The sequence below is a fragment of the Mobula hypostoma genome, chromosome 18, assembly GCF_963921235.1.
Source record: "Mobula hypostoma chromosome 18, sMobHyp1.1, whole genome shotgun sequence".
NCBI lineage: Eukaryota > Metazoa > Chordata > Chondrichthyes > Myliobatiformes > Myliobatidae > Mobula > Mobula hypostoma.
The window spans coordinates 53,101,646-53,123,272 of NC_086114.1; the positions used below are offsets into that span (position 1 = coordinate 53,101,646).

The 21,627-nt window shown below is 42.4% G+C and overlaps 1 protein-coding gene and 1 long non-coding RNA gene across 2 annotated transcripts in view; one reads left to right on the forward strand and one right to left on the reverse strand.

Annotated features, from left to right (window-relative positions):
• LOC134358540 (uncharacterized) lies at positions 1 to 4,714 on the reverse strand. Its single transcript, XR_010020890.1, has 3 exons — positions 4,613 to 4,714; positions 885 to 982; positions 1 to 88 (listed from the first exon to the last, which is right to left on the reverse strand). It is a non-coding gene; the product is annotated as an uncharacterized LOC134358540 (long non-coding RNA).
• The window catches only part of sec11a (SEC11 homolog A, signal peptidase complex subunit), a 27,230-nt gene continuing 9,641 nt past the window's right edge, over positions 4,039 to 21,627 (forward strand). The window contains exons 1-3 of the mRNA XM_063070877.1: positions 4,039 to 4,197; positions 16,759 to 16,868; positions 20,138 to 20,287. Coding sequence (XP_062926947.1) covers positions 4,147 to 4,197; positions 16,759 to 16,868; positions 20,138 to 20,287 — 311 coding nt within the window. The 5' untranslated portion in view covers positions 4,039 to 4,146. The remainder of the gene's footprint in view (positions 4,198 to 16,758; positions 16,869 to 20,137; positions 20,288 to 21,627) is intronic.

Genomic DNA, 21,627 nt, shown 5'->3' on the forward strand with positions numbered 1-21,627 from the left:
CTTCACTATTATGTATTGCATTGAACTGGGGCTGCTAAGTTAACAAATTTCACGTTATGTGCCGGTGATAATAAACCTGATTCCGATTCTGAAAAGAGAAAAATAAATGAGAGTGAAATTTGTATACTGACATTATTACTTTACAGTAACAGCACATATAAAAATACCTTTCAAACACAGGAGCAATAGTGTGTGTCTGTGAATGGATTTTGTTTTGTTATCATTTCTGATGGAAAGTGAGATGAATCTGTTTGTTTGTTTGTTTATTGTTGAGGGACAGTGCAGAACAGGCTTTTCTGTCCCTTCAAGCCGCACCACCCAGCAAACCACCTTTTTCACCCTTGCCTAACTGGGGGCAATTAACGCACCAACCGGTATGTCTTTGGAATTTGGGAGGACGCTGGAGCACCCGGGGAAACCCACACGGTCACGGGGAGAACGCACAAAGTCCTTACGGGCAGCGGTGGGAACTGAACCTACTGTAAAGCGTTGTGCTGCCATAGCAACACTGCAATGTCTGGAACACAATCAGCAGCAAGGGGTATGAGGACTCAACTTTTACAGCTTGGGTGATGTGCTCTCCTTTGCAAACAAAACCTCTTTTGCTGTACTGTGTCTATTGTTTGGTGGGCCGAGTTACAAATCGTTTGTGCAAGGCGTTGAACACTGTTCCGGTTGTGAGACAGCACCTTTAATCTGTCTAAGAATGAGATGGCTGTTCCTTTGTTTAGTTCCCTCAGGTTTACACTCCTGTATGGGTGTAATTCTGCTACCTTGAAAGAGAAACCAAAAAAAAATCTGCCCTCCCCATTTGTGCTGCACACTCTCCAAATCAATTGGAGCTGTATTACTGAGGGTGCAGTGAAACTCTGATTAGCTCCTACCTGACTCTTAAGAAATCCCAAAGCGTTGCTGTCCAGCTCATAGGTGACGTTTGCTGTGCTTTCTCACAGCTCACTGGGGACCCGGGATTCAGACTGTCCTGAAATTTAAGTCAAGTTCATTATCTTGTATTTCTCTCGGCCTCAAGGTTTCTGTAATGGCTTTAAACTTCCTCTGCTTACGGCAGCGTTTGTAACAATGCAACACCTAGAGGCCTCCCTTGGCTGGAGTCGGGCGTGGATGTTGCTGCCCAGCTTTCTACATGATACGCAAGCCAAGGCAGTACGATGTGGGGAGCAAGCTATTGCTCATGTAGCAGGCTCCCCCTCCGCACGCGGCTGCTGACCCAAAGGAACGGCAGAGACTGATGCAGTTTGGCATCTGCTGCATCGCAGGAGTTGCCAGGCAGCGTTGAGCTCAACCATGGACTGCCTTAGGGATTCGGGGTTTACCCCCAAAGCCTTTCCCATGCGTGGGTGTAGCGGCAAAGCAGCGGAGGTTTGAGATCAGAGTTTTCCTTCTCCTAGATGAGGTGCCAACCTTGGCCGATGAGCCCCACCTGCCCGAAGCCACTGGTTTTAAGGTGCCCCTTCTCCTGTCAGTAGAAACAGTTCCTCTGGACTTAGTAGCTAAGCCGCACATGAAAGCCAGGAGCTGGGCTTGGTTGTCAGAGACTATCTGAGGCACAGACCACTGGAGCATTTAATAGGTGGCGGGAGCTTGTCCACATTACCATCCCTGGCTGCAACAAACTTAAGGAACCAAATGAAACATCTAAAAGATAAACTGCTTTGGTATATAACTGGAAAATCCACTGAATCCTGCGTGTGCTGGTTAATCAGAGTTTTACATCTACCCCCTTATTCATAATGTTCTATAAAAGTTATGAGTACTATATCTAAAGCTGAATATGTACACAGTAGTTGTTAGTTTACATCTAAGCCATATGGAGCAAAGATGTTCAGGGGCTGCTCTGTGGCGGGATTCATTCTGGCTGATCTCTAAAAGTTATAACAAACAAACTGCTGGCGGGGGGTGGAATTCAGCAGGTCAAACACTATAGGGTGCAGGGTCTCGACCCAAAATGTCAACAATCCCTCCTCCCCCCCCCCCACAAAAGGATGTGGCTTAACCCATGCTGTTCCTCCAGCAGATTATTTGCTGAACCAGATTCCAGCAACTGCAGTCTCTCGTGTTTCTCTGTAGGGTTGTGTTGCAATTGCAAGTAAACTTGACAAAAATAAACTTACTAAAGGACAAAACCAGCCTCCAGTATTTTTCCATGGTAAGTTATATTATTATTAGGATGTACAGTACCGTTCAAAAGTCTTAGGTGCATAAATATAGAGTGTGTGTGTGTGTGTGTGTGTTTGTTTGTTTGTTTGTGTGTATAACCAGGGTGCCTAAGAATTTTTTTCAGTACTGCAGTAATTTTATGTATTGCACTGTACTGCTGCAAAATAAAACAGATTTCAAGACATGTGAGTGATGATAAACCTGATTCTGGTATGAGTTCTTGATTGTGACCTGAGAGTGGGAAGGGGGCAGGGAGAGGGGAGGGAGCAGGAAGCACCAGAGAGACATTCTGTAATGATCAATAAACCAATTGTTTGCAATCAAATGCCCTTGCCTGGTGCCTCAGGGCTGCGTGTGTCTGTGCCTGCCCCACCCTCCACCCCTGGCACTCATTCTCGGCCAGCTGTCCCACCCCTCTACCCCACATCGCTCTGCTCTCACCATTCCCAACATCCTTTGCTCCCGCCAGATTTTTAAGCTCACTCTCAGTTCTACGTAGACAAATACAGTACTGTGCAAAAGTCTTTGGCACCCTAGCTATATATATATATATGTACCCGGGGCTTTTGCAGAGGACTGTATATCTGATAGTACAGTTGCTACACTGTACTACTGGGGAAGAGTACACTTTCAGTAAAGGCATTGAATTTAGTACATACCTTAAGTCCTGTCTCTAGAACGAATTGGGATACCCCTGAATAATACCTACAGTATTGTAATAACCAAGATAAGCTGTTGCAGATGAGAGAGTTTTCTCATCCTACACCAGACTTTAGTATACAGTATATCCAGACTCACTTCAGTGCTATCAATGTACTGATGGAGGAATGGACTCTCGGATAAAACTTCAAACTGAATGCTTGTCTCAACTGACCCAAGTGACGAAGCATCATTTTTGGATAGTGTGTGAAGTAGGGGGCAGTTTAGAGGTAGGGACAGGGATGAGAGAAGTGAGAGGTTAGTGGGGAATAAATGAAGAGATGGGGGAAGGAGCTGGAGGCCAGCAATCCCCAAGGATGGAAGTTTGAGGTCTGCCTTCCCTGAGAACAAGGGTCAGTGATCCCTGAGGTTGGTGAATCCTGGGATCACAGGTATGAGGTCAGCAAGTCCTAGAATAGAAGGCCCAAAGTCGCTCAGCATGTCATGAGGTCAGAGGCCTGTGATTGGTCAATCCTGGGGTTGAAGTCCAGAACTCCATAAGTTCAGAGGTCAAAGCCTGAAGGTCAAAGTCCCTAGGTCAGCAAGTCCAGAGGTCAGAGGCCCAATGGTCTGTAGGTGGGAGCCCTGTCCTGGGGTTAGAGATTTGTCTATGTGTGTGGATGTAGGGATGGGAAAGGGGTTTGTTTTGCTGAACATCGTGGACAAGCTAAGCTGACGCCAGAATGTGTAGCAACACTCAGCTGCCCGAGCACATCTTTCAGTTGTGTTAATTTTAAAAGCAAATGGCACATTTTATTCTATGCTTCTATCTACATGTGATTAATAAATACATTTAATCTCTAATCTAAAACTAAGGAGGGGTGGGGTGGGTTGTGGTGAAGAATGCAGGAGGTGAAAGGAGAGAACGTGGGGGGAACCAATGCCCCAAGGAGAGTAAACTAAGTTATTAACCAATAACTCCCGGAGTTAATTACCAGGAAGTAGCCGCTGAGCCGGCAGTGTCTGTGTTTTACAGGGAGGAGAGCCTCGCCTGCAAACACTGCTCGCTGTTGTGGTCATCCTGGCCGAGAGGGGGCGTCCGTCTGAGTTCCTCCAGGGAAGCGCGCCACCCTCGGCCCCGCCTCCAAGCCCGTCTCCCCCACCCCACCCGACCCGCCGCGCGCTTTGTCCGTTGGCGGCTGCGAATAAAGTTGTGTTTGAAGCGGGGCGACTTCCGGTGTGGCGCTGGGCCGAGTTGCCTTCAGGTCCGATTGGCCGGCGGGAGAGAGAGAGACAGACACCCGAGAGGGACACGGAGCAGTCGGCATCATGCTGTCGCTGGACTTTCTGAACGATGTGCGGCGTATGAATAAGCGGCAGGTCGGTGAGGGCATCGGGTCCACCCTCTCCTTCAGGAACAACCCCCACCACCCGAGTGTATCGGTTCCCTCTCCCCGGGGCATCGATCCCCCCCGTGGGACCTCAGCCCTTTCCCCCCACCTCTCCCCGGGGGTCGGATTCCGCCCGTACTGCCTACCTATCACCCCCCACCCCACACACACACACACACACACTCCCGCCTGTTCTGCCCCCACCCAGGTTTGGTGATTCTCTTGTGAGCTTCTTTCGGATGCCCCGTGGGGAGGGCGCGCTGTGATCCGGTGTTTGCACAGCCCGGCAATGTGGACTGGGTGTCTCCATATGGAAAGCCTTCTCGCTACGTTTGGTACCTTTAACATATGTACAAAATGGGCGGGCGTTAAACTGTACTTGAGAATGAAAGCTGCGTGGTGACCTTAATCCACATCTCTGCTTGTTCCGCGCAGTTTTCTGATCCATGGTTTAGGACACGTCATTAATAGGAGCGGACTGCTGTTCCACTCACTTTGTCTTCAAACATTTGGTTAATGTCATTTCCTGTACACAGCGTAAGGGAAACGAAATACTTGTTACTCCAGATCCGATGCAGCACAAAAAATATAAAGAACACAATAATAATAAACAAATGTAAATACATAAAATATAAACACACAAAATGCTAGGCTGTAATAAGATGACTCGGGAAATACTATAGAGGTGGAGATGTTGATCAGCCTTTCTGCTTGGGAAAAGTAACTGTTTCTGAGCCTGGTAGTTCTAGCGTGGATGCTAAGTAGCCTCCTCTCTGATTGGAGTGAGCAGATTGCGTGGGATCCTTCATGATGTTACTGGCCCTTTTCTTGATGGGTAGTCTGGTATCAGTGATGTTTTGGGCAGTTTTCGCTGCCCATTGTAGAACTTGCCTGTGAGCTCCAGTGCAGTTTCTGCACCAAGCAGCAATGCAGCTTGTCAGGATGCTCTAATGCGCATCTGTAGAAGGACGTGAGTATGGATGTGCAAAGTCCAGCTCTCTTCAGCCTCCTCAGAAAGCAGAGACATTGGTGAGCTTTCCTGATTGGGTATAATGTGTTCTGGGACAACGAGAGTTTGTGTGTCATGGGCACTCCCTGGACTTTGAAACCGCTTGAAGTTCCCACTGCTGTGCTGGCAATGTAAAATGAAGTGTGAGTGATGCGAGTTCTCTTGAAGCCGATAACCATCTCCTTTACCTTGTTGACTTTAAGGAAGAGGTTATTTGCCTGTCACCTGGCCTCGAGCTCTTTCACATCCTCTGTGTAAGCTGATTCATCAGTGTCAAGCTCACTGATGACACAACAATGTGATTGCTGGGGTATTTGTCCGTGCCGGCATGTCTGAGCAACCTGTATAGCAACGGACTCAGCACACAGCCCTCGGGGGAGGAGGGGGCACCCGGTTTGAGGATAATGGGTTGGGAGGAGTAGTTGTGCATCCTGACTATTGGGTCCGATGCTTAGGAAGTCCAACACCCCGTTGCACAATGGTGTATTCAGACCAAAGAGTAGGAGTTTGTTCACCAAGGTCTGTGGGACAATATTGTTCAAAGCTGAACTGAAATGTAGGAACAGCATTCTGATATGTGTCCTTGTTTTCTAGGTGTGTCAGGGCCAGGTGCATGATAGATGCTATGACATCTGTTGTAGAGTGCTTCTATTGGTGAGAGTCCAATGTGGCAGGAATGGAGATTTTGATATGTGCCATTACCAGTCGTTCAAAGCACTTCATGATAATTGGCATCAGTGCTTAGTGCTTCCAGATGGTAGTTGTTTAGTTCGGCAGCTATAGAGCTCTTTGGTACCGCGATGATGGCTGATTTAAAGCATTTGCAGCAGCAGCCTAGAGGAGTGAAGTGTTTAAGATGTCCATGAAGATGTCAGTGAGTTGATATGCACACTCCCCGAATACTCAGTGTGGGATGTTGTTAATCCCCCAGTTGCTTTATGGGGGTTGACTGCAGAGTCCTTCTCCTGTCTGCTGCTGTTAGGCAGTGGCTGTTCACCTGGGAGGGTGGGGGTAGCTTTTGTTACTGACACTATATTGCACTGCCTTGAAGTATACAGAAAAGTTGTTTAGAACATCAGGGAGGGAGGTGTCAATGGTATGGTCGACGTTGTTTCTGTTGCATAGTCAGGAACGCTCTTGATGCCCAGCAACATACAGGGGAGTTGTCATCAGACAGGTCTTTCTGTATTGTTTGTGTTTGGGCAGTATTTTCCCTCTTCATATCTAAGATGAGATTTCTCAATAGACAATAGGTGCAGGAGCAAGCCATTCGGCCCTTCGAGCCAGCACCGCCATTCACTGTGATCATGGCTGATCATCCACTATCAGTATCCAGTTCCTGCCTTACCCCATAACCTTTGATTCCACTATCTTTAAGAGCTCTAACCATCTCTTTTTTGAAAGCATCCAGAGACTCAGCCTCCACAGCCTTCTGGGGCAGAGCATTCCATATATCCGCCACTCTCTGGGTGAAAAAGTTTTTCCTCAACTCCATTCTAAATGGCCTACCCCTAATTCTTAAACTGTGGCCTCTGGTTCTGGACTCACCCATCAGCGGAAACGTGCTTCCTACCTGCAGCGTGTCCAATCCCTTAATAATCTTATATGTTTCAATAAGATCCCCTCTCAGCCTTCTAAATACCAGAGTCTGGTCGCTCCAATCTTTCAACATATGACAGTCCCGCCATCCCGGGAATTAACCTTGTGAACCTACGCTGTACTCCCTAAATAGCAAGAATGTCCTTCCTCAAATTTGGAGACCAAAACTGCACACAGTACTCCAGGTGTGGTCTCACCAGGGCCTTGTACAGCTGCAGAAGAACCTCTTTGCTCTTATACTCAATTCCCCTTGTTATGAAGGCCAGCATGCTATTAGCTTTTTTCACTGCCTGCTGTACTTGCATGCTTGCTTTCAGTGACTAATGTACAAGAACACCTAGATCTTGTTGTGCTTCCCCTTTTCCTAACTTGACTCCATTTAGATAATAATCTGCCTTCCCATTCTTACTACCAAAGTGGATAACCTCACATTTATCCACATTAAACTGCATCTGCCCACTCACCCAGCCTGTCCAAGTCACCCTGCATTCTCATAACATCCTCCTCACATTTCACACTGCCTCCCAGCTTTGTGTCATCGGCAAATTTGCTAATGTTACTTTTAATTCCCTCATCTAAATCATTAATATATATTGTAAATAGCTGCGGTCCCAGCACTGAACCCTGCGGTACCCCACTGGTCACTGCCTGCCATTCCGAAAGGGACAGTTAATCGCTACTCTTTGTTTTCTGTCAGCCAGTCAATTTTCAATCCCTGTCAGTACTCTGCCTCTAATACCATGTGCCCTAATTTTGCCCACTAATCTCCTATGTGGGACTTTATCAAAGGTTTTCTGAAAGTCCAGGTACACTACATCCACTGGCTCTCCCTTGTCCATTTTCATAGTTACATCCTCAAAAGTTTCCAGAAGATTAGTCAAGCACGATTTCCCCTTCGTAAATCCATGCTGACTTGGACCAATCCTGTTACTACTATCCAGATGTGTTGTAATTTCATCTTTTATAATTGACTCCAGCATCTTTCCCACCACTGACGTCAGGCTAACCGGTCTGTAATTCCGTTTTCTCTCTTCCTCCCTTCTTGAAGAGAGGGACAACATTAGCCACCCTCCAATCCACAGGAACTGATCCTGAATCTATAGAACATTGGAAAATGATTACCAATGTGTCCACGATTTCTAAAGCCACCTCTTTAAGTACCCTGGGATGCAGACCATCAGGTCCCGGGGACTTATCAGCCTTCAGATCCAACAGCCTATCCAACACCATTTCCTGACTAATATAAATTTCCTTCAATTCATCCATTACCCTAGGTCTTTTGGCCACTATTACATTTGGGAGATTGTTTGTGTCTTCCCTAGTGAAGACAGATCCAAAGTACCTGTTCATCTCGTCTGCCATTTCCTTGTTCCCCATAATAAATTTACCCGCTTCTGTCTTCAAGGGCCCAATTTTGGTCTTAACTATTTTTTTCCTTTTCACATACCTAAAGAAGCTTTTACTATCTTCCTTTATATTCTTAGCTAGTTTACCTTCGTACCTCATTTTTTCTCTGCGTATTGCCTTTTTAGTTACCTTCTGTTGCTCTTTAAAAGTTTCCCAGTCCTCCGGCTTCCCACTCGTCTTTGCTATGTTATACTTCTCTTTTATTTTTATGCTGTCCATTACTTCCCTTGTCAGCCACGGCCTCCCCTTACTCCCCTTAGGATCTTTCTTCCTCTTTGGAACAAACTGATCCTGCACCTTCCGCATTATTCCCAGAAACACTTGCCATTGCTGTTCCACTGTCATCCCTGCTGGGGTATTGTTCCATTGAACTTTGGCCAGCTCGTCCCTCATAACACCATAGTTCCCTATGTTCAACTGTAATATTTGACACTTCCGAGTTTCCCTTCTCCCTCTCAAATTGTAGATTAAAACTTATCATATTATGGTCACTACCTCCTAATGGCTCCTTTACCTCGAGGTCCCTCATCAAATCCGGTTCATTGCACAACACTAAATCTTGAATTGCATTCCCTCTGGTAGGCTCCAGTACAAGCTGTTCTAAGAATCCATCTCGGAGGGACTCCACAAACTTGGGGTCTTTCTTGGGGTCCAGTACCAACCTGATTCCTCCAGTCTACCTGCATGTTCTCCTGGCTGCTCTGAGAGTTGTTCTGTCGGTGGACTTGATAACAACATCCCATGCTTTTAGTAGGGAGTGCACCTAAGCTTTCAGCCTGAGCTTCTGGTTCAGCGATAAAATAACCATTAAGGTACACACTTCTATAGCCAATGACTGATGATGAGGCATATTCCTTGAGGTCTGTGCCTGTGTAGTTTGTGCTGGCCTCCTTGAACATCTGCCAGCGAGTCCATTTAAAGCAGTCCAGGAGCACAGAGATTGCCTCGTTAGGCCACACAGTGATGGTGCGCTTGACTGGTTTCTCCATTTTCAGCAGCGGTCGGTATGCTGGGGTTGGCATTATGGAGATGTGGTCATTGGGGCCAGATAAGGGCATGGGGTGGCTTTGTAAGTACCATGTCAGTTTGTATAAACGTGGTCCAGTCTGTTTCCCTAGTGGCCATGGTGATGTGTTGGTGGAATTTGGGTAAAATATCCTGCAGGTTAACATGATTGAAGTCTGCCCAGATGTTTGTAAACTCCCTGAGCAGCATTTAATTGTAAGATGCTCGACTTCCTCAGATCAGTGACTGCTAACTACAGGTGAGTTTGTGCACCAATCTTTATTCATGTACACACAGGTTCTACCTCCTTTGGATTTCCTTGACAGGGATTCTGTCTAGCTGAACAGCGTCATGTCATCGAGTTGAAATACCAAGTCGGGCATGTTGTTTAGCCACGTTTTGGTGAAAACCAGAATGCAGCAGTTTCTCATCTTTCTCTCTCTTTGCATAAATTTAATTCATTGTAATTTATAGTTTTTATTATGTATTGTAATATACTGCTGCCACAAAACAACAAATTTCACAACATATGCCAGTGATATTAAACCTGATTCAGTAACACACACAAAATGTTGAAGGAACTCAGCAGGCCAACATAAGTTTGGCCTACTGAATTTCTCCAGCATTTGTGTGTGTTGCTTGGATTTCCAGCATCTGCAGATTTTCCCATGTTTCTGATTCAGTAAGACCAAGTTGCCCCCCCCCCCCAGTATTTCCGTGTAACTCTCTCAGAACTCCTCAACTCTTCTAGTTTAAATGCTTAAACTATATTTAAGGACTCTTTCTCCATAGCTCTTTGGGGAAAAGAAATGAAAAGAATTCCTCGGAGAATGTATTTCTCCACATCTGTTTGAAATGGGAGCTCACTAAATTGTGCCCCTTATTCTAGATATCCACAAGGGGAAATATCCATCTTCTCAATCCTGCTGAGAGGTTTTTAATTCACTAAGAAATTTCTTTATTCCTATGATTTGTTCGGTCTTTTTTGTGCCAAGCTCTTAATGCTGCAAATCAACCCAGTGAACCTTATTAGCACTCCTGCTATGAAAGTGTAATGTCTATTAAATATGGAGACAAGGACTGATGTGGTTTCACCAGGGCCCTGTAACATTGCACCAAAACTTCTACCCTCCACTTGCTGTATCTAGCTGTTTAGACTTGGATGTACCAGGACTCCAGAACCCTCTCTGTTGCAACATTTTGTCTTGGTCAAATACTACTTTGCCTTTTCCTCCTCCTTTCTAGATTGCATAACTTCACATTTTCCCACATTGCATTCTGTCTTCAGAATTCTTGCTCCCTCATGTTACCCATCAGTACTCCTTCGCAAGCACTTCGTGTACTTTGCGCAACCTGCTAACCTACCGTTCTTGGTATTGTCTGCTCAGTTAGCAGCAATGCAGTCAGTCCCTTCATCCAAGTCATTAATATAGATAAAAAGTAGTTTGAATGATCCCATAATGATCTAAATTCTATGGTAATTTGAAGGATTTTTAAAGTTTGGACCTTTTTCATTCAACCAACTTTCTAGCCAGGTTAAAAAAAGACTTTTTTTTACCCCCACCCCAAAATTTTTTGAGAGTTTACCAAATTCTTTTGGAATCCAGATAGCTTATAATAATAATAATAATGTTAGATATTTTATTGTCCGATAATTTAATCATTTCCAAACTTTCTATCAAGTTCTTATGATGCGACCTTCCCATACAAATCCAGGCTGGTTTAACAAATGAACTAAAATTTTTCAATTCCTGTTGCCATAATTATGGAGTCCAATAACTTTCTGGCAAATCATCAGAGTATGGTTCCTATTTTTAAACAGCAACATGACATGCATTTTGTCAGTCAAAAGAACCTTAGTTCAGGAGAATTTTGGAAAATTACAATTAGAATATTTGACCGTTTTCACCCACTTTGTTTTAAGATAGAATTTATATGGCCTGAGAATGTCATTACTTTCAACCCTGTTCTTCCAGTAATCTCACTCCCTGCACTACATTTCTTGGGATGCCATCCCTGGTCTCTGCTATTAATCCTGCTGTAGTGATCTTGCAGCCTGTTAATAATTTCCTTGTGTTCATTTCAATATTGGCATCGTACATCACTCCTGCCTTTTTATTCTCTTTCATGGCTCTTTTGTTGCCATTGGACAGGATCTACACCATTAGTTTTATTTTGTAGCAGCAGTTTAATTCTCTCATCTCTAATATTCTGCAGCTTTTTTGTTGGTAACTACAAGACTTTCTCCGGGGGTTTGGGGGCAGGTGTAAACAATTCCTGTACAACAGTAAACTTTTTTCCAGCACTGTCCACACCTCCACTGATATTTTATTCATCAGTCATTTACCTAATTTACCTTGAGCTGCTTGGCATTTCCTCCTTTCAAATTCAATGACACATATTCTTATTGGGTAAATATTCATGCACCATTCAGCTTTTGACCAAATCTGCTTCATTATTTAATACAAAACTATGTAACCCAATCCCTGACTGGTCCCAGACACTATATCATAGGAAGGTAAAGAGACTTAAGAAATTTACTATTACTACTACTACCACTACTACGACGTTGACTCAGGCCTAGGGGGCTGGCGTCGGGCATAAGAAATTTGTGATCTTTCAAACATGAGTTAGTCTGGTTGTTGCATTCTTTGGGGCAGATCTTCTGCCTAGATGCCAGTGCTAATCTTTGACGTCTCCAGGTATTCCAGTGGAAGTCCTTGTTTCCAGTGCTGCTGTTGCTTGAAGTCAGCAGTGGTAGCCTCATCCCCTAGCTCTTGGAGACTAAAGAGAGAGCTCTCTACCATAAGCTTCATAGCTGTCATGTTGGAAAATCTGCTCGTGGCCAATTGATTAAATCTATTGCCGGCAAAGTATTAAAGTGAATGGGAGATGTCAGTTCCCTTAGAGGAAAGGTTTCATTTTTAATTTAAGTTGCTTTCAAAATTTTTAATGTTGCATGTTGACTAACTGAAAAGCCTCGCCCTACATTGACTACACCAGAAGGACACGAGTGAAAGTTGTGCTCTGAGCTGTGTCAAACAAATAAAGACAGGTAACCAATAATTCTGTTGTAAATTCCTGTATTTGTATATTCTGTCATTTCCTCTTAGCAGCACACCAATGCACAACTTTCCTCAATCTGATCTCTTTTCCTGCTTAATTGTACTTGCAAATTCTCCACTATTTGCTTATCTCTCATTGTATCCTCATCAATGATGTGGGAACATAAGAAATAAGAGCAGTGTAGGCCATCCAGCCTATCGAGCCTGTCCCGCCATTCAGTAAGATCATGGCTGATCTGTCCGTAAACTCAGCTCCATCTACCTGCCTTTTCCCCATAAACCTTTAATTCCCCTACTATGTAAAAACCTATCTAAATGTATCTTAAATACTTAGTGAAGAAGCCTCAACTGCTTCCCTGAGCAGATAATTCCACAGATTCACCACGCTCTGGGAAAAACAGTTTATCCTCATCTCTGTCCTAAATCTTCTCCGCTGAATCTTGAGGCAATGTTCCCTTGAATGTCATCTTGAATAACCAGGAGTTCTCCAGTTACTTCCTGATCTTCCAGGAAAATCTTTTCCCAGCTAATTGTCCTCTACAAGATCTCCTTTGATTCATGAATTATGCTTACTATAAAACAGTGTGAGCGTTCATTGTCAGAATGATCTCTCATTCTTGCTGTAGAGAAGTAGCATAGCAGTTAGTACAACATTTAACGACGTTGTAAAATCTGTTGGGGTTCGATTCCCGCTGCTGTCTGTAAGGAATTTGTACGTTCTCCCATGACCACGTGGGTTTCTTCCAGGAGGTCTAGTTTCTTCCCTCAGTCTAAAGGCATGTTTTAGTGAGTTGTGGGCATGCAGTGATGGTGCCAGAAGAGTAGTAGCACTTGCCCAGCACAATCCTTGTTGATTTGATTTGTTGCAAAATGACACATTCAGTGTATGTGACAAATAAAGCCAATCTTTAATCTTTCTTTTCAGTGATTTGTCATCATTGATGAAGTGCAACTTGTTTTTTGAACACCAAGAAAAACCAGATTTGTAACTTGTTGATGTTATAATCTCTTTCCGGTATTATGTTCTTATGAAATTAGATGGTTTTGCTTCCAGTCATCAAAGTTGCTTAATTGAATTCTGATGTGCATTTGATTCTTTCATTTATGCAAACCTGATGACAACACAAACTAATAGATTCTTCACCATTTTTCCCTCACACCCTCCTCTACTTTTTCAAAAGCAAACCCTTCTGGTTACTCTCAATTTGCAGGTAAAAATTTCTTTGGCCTGAGTTAGTGTTGTTGCTTGAATGTCATAAGTTTATGCAGCCTGGAATCATGTCCGTAGGCCCGTCAGTCAGGTACCTAAATACCCTAATCTGATCCTAGTCTCATTATATTCTCCTCACATTGTCATCAATTCTCTCCAGATTCCATTAGTCACTTACATACTGGGGCAGTTTAGTATATCTGTTTAACCTACTAACCCACGTCACTTTGGGATACAGGAGGAAATTTGGATTATCTCACAATTGCAGAATCCAGACATAGCAGTGGAGGTCAGGATTGCACTGTGAGGCGGTTGCTTTCAAAACCCATTGGCCAAATACTTCATGGAGTGGGTGACAGTGAGGTAGGAAAATCAGAGCGAATTGAACTGAGTATACCTTGGCCTCAGGTAGGCTGACAGTTGAGGGATTTTGCTTATCTACTTCAGTAGCTCAGACTCTTTGGGCCACATGTCGAGCCAGTGGGAAATGACTGATATATGTATTTGACAATTCTAACAGAAATGTTTAAAAAAATTTTTTAAACCTTGTTCTTTTCTGAATCATTAGCAAAAGGTATCCACAAAGGAGGGACTATGCACATGTTAAAGGTTTTAGAAACTATTAGTTATGTAGAAAATAAAATAAAGAAAGGATTCTTAAGGTACAGAAGGAAGCAAAATAATAATACTTTCCAACCAATTAACGAACTGCTGTACATAATGCTGGAGAGTACCTCAGGGTTCCAACAGGCATACAGTACTACGTTGGTAGCTTCTCTCTATCTCTTAGTTCCAGATGCAACCCAAACTAAAGAAAGGTAAAAATCTGCACTGAAAACATGCCCTTTTTTATACCTTTCACAAATCTACACAAGTTTTACCCCTTTACTTTTCCATCTCCAAGTGATACAAGCCTGTACCATCTTATCTCTCGCAGCTGTCGTTCTAAGCACATAACTTAGAGACTGAGACAGCGGGTATGCAAGAAGAAAAATATTCTTCACCAGTGTCTAATCTCAAGGATGTGCTATCACCACTTTCCAATCTGACACCATTTTATCCTGCAGTCACCACTTTGCGTAACACACTAGTGCACGTATACAATGGAGAAATCAAAAATGACTCTTAACCAATTTGACACCTTCCTCACAATATTCTTCATGTTATGTGTCCATTTTTCTTATTATTTCTGGTTTAAGATGGGTAATGTCTATGCCATACTACATAGAAGATAGTGAGCTTTTGTATTGATTTACACAACTTGCTAGGCCACTTCAGAGATTTTGAGCCAAGTTTATTTTGTGACCTCAGTAATATGGAGACCAGGCTAGGCCAGGCAGGGCTGGAATCCTTCAAACCTCATTATAAGTGAAAGAATAGCTGCTTTAGGGTCTGATGAAGGATCTCAGCCCAAAATATCAACCAGACATCCCACCTCTCCCGGAACTTCCGGGAGTCTCCCGCATATTAATAGTGGCTCCCTGATGCCCGCAAATTATATACAATGTCCTGGAAATTGATTTTTTTTTTGAGAGCGAGCATGAGAGAACGCGCGAGAAAGAGCGAGCGCAAGAGCAAGAAACCAAGCGCGAGTGAGAGGAACCACGAACGAGAGAGAGAGCGAGAGAGTTCCAAAAAAAGTCAGAGTAGCAGAGTGTTCCAAAAAAAGAAAATATAAAACGTACGTCACCCCAGACTACACTAAAGTGTACTCCTGCCAAATAGGGCTCAAAATAATGACAGTGGTGCTCGCTGCACTGTTTGCAACAGTGACTTTTCTATTACCCATGGTGGGTTAAGACTGTAAAAGTCATGTTGAGGTGAGTTTAACGAGGTGTCATTCATTCATTAGCATAGCTAACGTTATTTAAGCTAGCTGGCTAGCTGCTAAGGAGCTACTCTATTGCAGACATCCCACCTCTCCCGGAAGTCTCCTGCAAGTTGATGGTGCTACCTCTCTGAAATGAGTTTTTGCAGGGTGGGATGTCTGATCAACTGTTTATTCATTTCCATAGTTGCTGCCTGCCTTTTCATCTTTGTCTTTAATAATATCAATCACATCATTGCATAATCAAAAAACCGCAGTATATGATCCAGTTAAACATTTTGGGAAGTTGCACAAAGAATGGACCCCTTTCAAACATGTGCAAAATTCCCCTGTTAATCTTACAGATAATGATTAGGCTCAAGTGCATAATTCTCAGTAGTTTTTAATGGCCTAGTTAAGCTTATTTGCTTAAAACCGCTTCTACTTAAAATTAAATTCAACAACAGGAAAGCTTTCTTCAGCTCCTTGAAGATATTCATTCTACTTTTTCCTCTGACCTTTTCTCCTTTATCTTGATTCCTGTATCTGATGGGGATTCTAAGCTCTAGAGGGTATTGCTTGCACATTCTAATGCAGACAGTGGTTTGCATATTTTTTTTAAAAAGCTTCAGTTTGGTTGTGAAGGAGCGCTCGTGTTTGCTCTCTGACCACAAGTCCCAGCTACCCTCTGGTTGGCTGTGTGGGTAGAAGCCCAGTCAATGGCCAGGTCTTGAAAGCAACTGGTTCCATTTGTTCAGTATTCTGAATATCATCTGACACTTCTCAGAAGGTAAATGAATTAATGTTGCAGCTGCTGTCCTGTACCTACTGGCTGAAAGTTTGGGAAAGGTTAGAAGACAGGAGCAATTGTATACTGTAGTTGTGTGTCCTAGGGCCATTTTAAGTTCTCGCTTCCAGGTGGATGTTTAGTTTTAAGAAATGAAGTTTATATTGCAGGTTGCCACTCAAAAAAGCAACACGCGTAATGCCATAATCCTTCATGAGTCCTGATGGAGAGTTTCAGCCCGAGCATCCATTGTTTATTCCTCTATAGATGCTGCTTGATTTGCTGAAATCCTCCAGCATTTTATGTGTATTGCTCAAGATTTCCATCATCTGAAGAACCTCTTGTGTTTATGACACTCAGACTTAACTTGGAGCACACAACTGTTTTAATTATTTTTCGGTTTTGAGTATTTGGTTCTTTGTGCTAGTAGTATGTGATAGTAACTCCCTATTAACTTGTACCTGCAGTGGTCTGTTGTTGGAATGAATCTTTCCACAAGTACTGGAGGTGACTTAATGATATTGACCAGATGTGAGACCAGTATAGATAAAGTGCATTGTTTTTTCTTCATGATCATACTGTTATATAGAAAAGTAAAACTGTTGGTGTTGCATGCATATTCACTGAAATCTTACCTGTGTTTAATCTTTTGTTGTTTCAGCTGTATTATCAAGTGTTGAATTTTGGTATGATTGTATCATCTGCACTGATGATATGGAAAGGACTGATGGTCCTCACAGGGAGTGAAAGTCCAATTGTAGTTGTACTCAGGTGAGTTATCGTCCTGTTCATATACTAATTTTCATAGTTTCTTCAGATAGTTGTGTTTGATAAAGGAGTGCTCTCTTTTCCTTCTCCACTCCTCCCTCGCCATCTTTGGTTCATTCATGTTAGAAAGTGGGTTCCATCAAGATATCAAAATCACTTGGAAATTCTACTTTGCATATTGAATATATTGCAGTATTGTATTACTTGTGGTATAAAATGTGTGGATTCAGAGTCAGACATGATTGATTTGCTTTGAACTGTGCATTGGGGATCTATGAAATCGTTTAGTTTAAGGACTGAAATCATTATAAGGGGAAACGAGCTGTAGTTGGCCATTTGGCATCTCTTTCCATCGTTAAATAAGATCATGTGTCTTCGTGCTATTTTCCTGCACTAACCCCATATCCCCTTAAAATCTATTGAACATACTCTGTGACTGATCTGCCATGGCTCCATTAGCTGGAGAATTTCAAAGACCCAGTGTCTTCTGGCTGATTAAATTTCTTTTCATCACTGTCCTCAAAATCTGATTCTTTTCAGAGCCTGCCTGATAATGACTATGATAGCCAATGGCATGTCTACCCTGTGAATCCCCTTAACAATAAAGTCAGATCTCCTATTCCTTGATTCTAGAAAATATCAGCATAGCCTCCACCTACTTTCATAGGGTTGAACCTTCTATCCCAGGAATAAATCTCGTGAACTTTACTGACCACCCGTGGCCATGTTTCATAATAGCTTTTAGTCAAAAAAAATTGTGCTTTCTTCACATCAGAAATGTACCTTTCCCAAAAAAGAACATAAATATGTCCCTGTCCCCCAGTCCATTTTTGAACTGCTGACTAATGTGATGGGAATAGCTTCCTTTTATTTACCCTCTAAATCAGATCAGACAACATCTTGTAAATATATTCACATTTTAAATGGGTTCTTCTTGCATTCTGTGATCATTTGTATCAAGTTACATAACTCAATGCTATGGAATGCAATGATCACTTACTACTTTTCAAAAGTTTTCATAAATATCGATACAGTATATAATTTTTTTGAGTGTCCAGCCATTTATAATGAACTTCTGACGTGCTAGAAGAAATGGAAGTAGAAATACTTGTCATTTAGAGAGTAACAAAGTGGATGTGGCAGGAATATTCCCTCTTGTAGGCGGATTTAATGTAGGGGTTAGCACCCTGGCATCAGAAATTGTAAATTGCAATTTCCACTCTGAACAAGCTGCTAATCCTGGGCATTCCTGTGTAATATTGAATGGTATAGTATCTATTGACTTTTTGCGAATGCTGCGTTTTGTAAACTATCTACTGTCTGTCCAAAGTTTAAAGAAAAATGTTTGCTACGTGCTGAGAATGTGATTATGGTACTGTATAAATGCAAGCGCTTTCCCTTCATCTGAAACACCTCATTTTCTTTGTATTGCATGTGTACAGAACAAATTTGTACAAATTTTAGTCACTGTAGAACCCCTTAGATATTTTCTGTTGTATAAAAACATTGTAAATAATATGTACGATTTAATCTGTCATGTTGATAATTAACAAAAATATTGAACAGTTATTTTAATTATAAAGGTACGATGATTTTTTTCCACTTTATAGAATATGGGTGAATATTTACAATAAGATTATACCCCACCTGATAGCCAGCTTGTGCAGCATTCTTTGTTATAGAATGCAGTTCAATTTGAAGAATTTAGCTATCTGTGAGAATGTCCCTAAGGTTTAGTGTACAGCAGTTTCTGATGCAATCTTCATCTCTGTTGAGTGCATATACTTGGATCTTAAGCATTAAAGGAGTTTGCATTATCAATCTTTGAGTGAAGACGATTGTGGATATTACAATGGTAAACACGAGGAATTCTGCAGATGCTGGAAATTCAAGCAACACACATCAAAGCTGCTGGTGAACGCAGCAGGCCAGGCAGCGTCTCTATGAAGAGGTACAGTCGACGTTTTGGGCCGAGATCCTTCGTCAGGACTAACTGAAGGAAGAGCTAGTATAGTCTAGTAGAGCTATATAGAAAAAGACGAGAGAGAGAGAGACAAAGAATGTGTGTATATAAATAACGGATGGGGTACGAGGGGGAGATGGGGCGTTAGTGGAAATTAGAGAAGTCAATGTTCATGCCATCAGGTTGGAGGCTACCCAGACGGAATATAAGGTGTTGTTCCTCTTGGATATTCCGTCTGGGTAGCCTCCAACCTGATGGCATGAACATTGACTTCTCTAATTTCCACTAATGCCCCACCTCCCCCTCGTACCCCATCCGTTATTTATTTATATACACACATTCTTTCTCTCTCTCTCTCCTTTTTCTCCCTCTGTCCCTCTGACTATACCCCTTGCCCATCCTCTGGGTTTTTTTCCCCCTCCCCCTTTTCCTTCTCCCTGGGCCTCCTGTCTCATGATCCTCTCATATCCCTTTTGCCAATCACCTGTCCAGCTCTTGGCTCCATCCTTCCCCCTCCTGTCTTCTCCTATCATTTTGGATCTCCCTCTCCCCCTCCCACTTTCAAATCTCTTACTAGCTCTTCCTTCAGTTAGTCCTGACGAAGGGTCTCGGCCCGAAACGTCGACTGTACCTCTTCCTAGAGATGCTGCCTGGCCTGTTGCGTTCACCAGCAACTTTGAAGTGGATACTACAAATCTGGAATGAAAACTGAAGATGGTGGAAGTAATTTATAGATCAGGCAGTGTCTGTGGAGAGAGGATTACCTTGATATTCCAAGTCACTTGAAAAAACAGGTCAACAACCTATAATCTTAACTGTTTCCATCTACAGGTATTGCCTGACTGGAGAATAATGTGGTAATTATTAATTGCATTTTGATTTAGCAAATAAAATGATTACATTGAAAATAATTTCCTTCTCAAAATTAACATAACAAATCTGAATAAATTGCTATCTAAATTAACTAAGATGTAGAATTTTTATCCCAAAATTTTAATGTAAAACTTGGCAATTAAATTTGGTATGAACCAAAGATCATGGCCTCTGTAATTTAGTGATGTTTACCAGACATGAATAAACATCTGGTGGTATTGTGATTGACTATGATAAAGAGCATTGTTGAATAGTCAGCTCACTGTGTGGGTAAGATGCCAGAGGCCTCATGGCATGGTTGGAAATGTACCTCTCTTTTAAACTAATGAAAGTTGAGATTGAATGCTTGGATTGAATTTTATGCCAATACTCTGAAATATCACTTTCCTTTCTGAAAGAGTTGGGGTTACTTTGATCTTCTTCCGATTTATTTCAGTGGGAGTATGGAACCTGCATTCCATCGAGGGGATCTTCTATTCCTGACAAATCGAGTTGAGGATCCCATTAGAGTTGGTGAAATTGTTGTCTTCAGAATTGAAGGACGAGAAATTCCAATAGTACACAGAGTACTGAAAATTCATGAGAAGTAAGTGGCCCAAAGCCAGGAAACCAGAGATTGTTTAAAATGTCTGTAACCCTTTTCTGTAAAGTGATCTCCCTTGTGGGGAGATGGAAATCCCATTTTCTTTCTACTGGGTAATGTGCAAACTCTGATTTGAAATGCTTTGCTCCTTTCTTCAATCTCCCATCTTTTCCTAAGAACCAAGAGAATTGTGGGAAGTGCGGACAGTAAAGATCCTCCTCATTTTTGGCTTTACTCTGCTTATAAGCAACTTGTTTTTCCTTCCCTTTCCCAGCTCTAGAATCACAACCAAGTTTATTATTACTAACAGAAGTTGTGATATTTGTTTTGTGGCAGTGGTGCATAGAAATTACTATAGGTTACAAAGATAAATAAATAGTGTAAAAGCTGAATAGCAAAGTAGTGTTCAGAACTCAAATGGCAGAGGAGAAAAGGCTGTTCTTAAAACATTCTGAGTGTGAGTCTTCAGGCTTCTGTTCCTCCTCCCTAAAGCAAAGAGAACGTGTGCCAGATTGTGAGGGTCTTTAACGATAGGTGCTGCCTTCTGGGGGCTTGGCCTCTTTATGAACCTTCCTCAGTGGCAGTGAGGGTTGTGCCCATGGCGGAGCTGCCTGCATCTACAGCCCTCTGTAGCTTCATTTGGTCCTGTGCATTGGAGCTTCCACACCAGACTGTGAATCAGCCAGTCAGAATGCTGTCCACCATACATCAGTCGAAATTTGCAAGGCTCTTTAGTGACTTACCAAATGTCACTAAATTTAATTATAAACAATGAACAAGAATGTTGTTCATATAATTGCAACAGTTTTCCAACTGTTCTGAATTCGAATGAGCAGAGAGGTAGTTAAATTGAGATTATTGTCGTGTGCATAATTACAGTGAGGTACAGGTACAATGAAATCGCAGCAGTATCACAAGCATGTAGGTACAGTCAACACCCATAATAACAATTATATATAAATTATACATTTTTAAGGTCAAAGAACAATCAATATTCTTGCATCTATTACATGTGCTCTTGCTTTCATAGAGAGGGCTGTGTATGTATGTGTGTTTGGGAAACTGAGGGCTAGTATATTGAGGTGTTTCCTGGGATACATCATGGAATTTGATTGAGATTGCACTTAAAGATTGCAGCTCAGCTTGCACACACAGGAGTTTTCTTATTTGTTTCTTCTTGAAAAGGGCCATTTGCTGATGTATTCCATTCAAACCTCTAGCTAAAGTGTCTGTAGTCATGTGAAACTTTGTTGTCTCTCTGTACCTGAAGTGCTGATTTTGGACAAATTCGTACAGATTTTTCACGTCTGCAAAAACAGAAAACAGCAATGCCCTATGTTTGC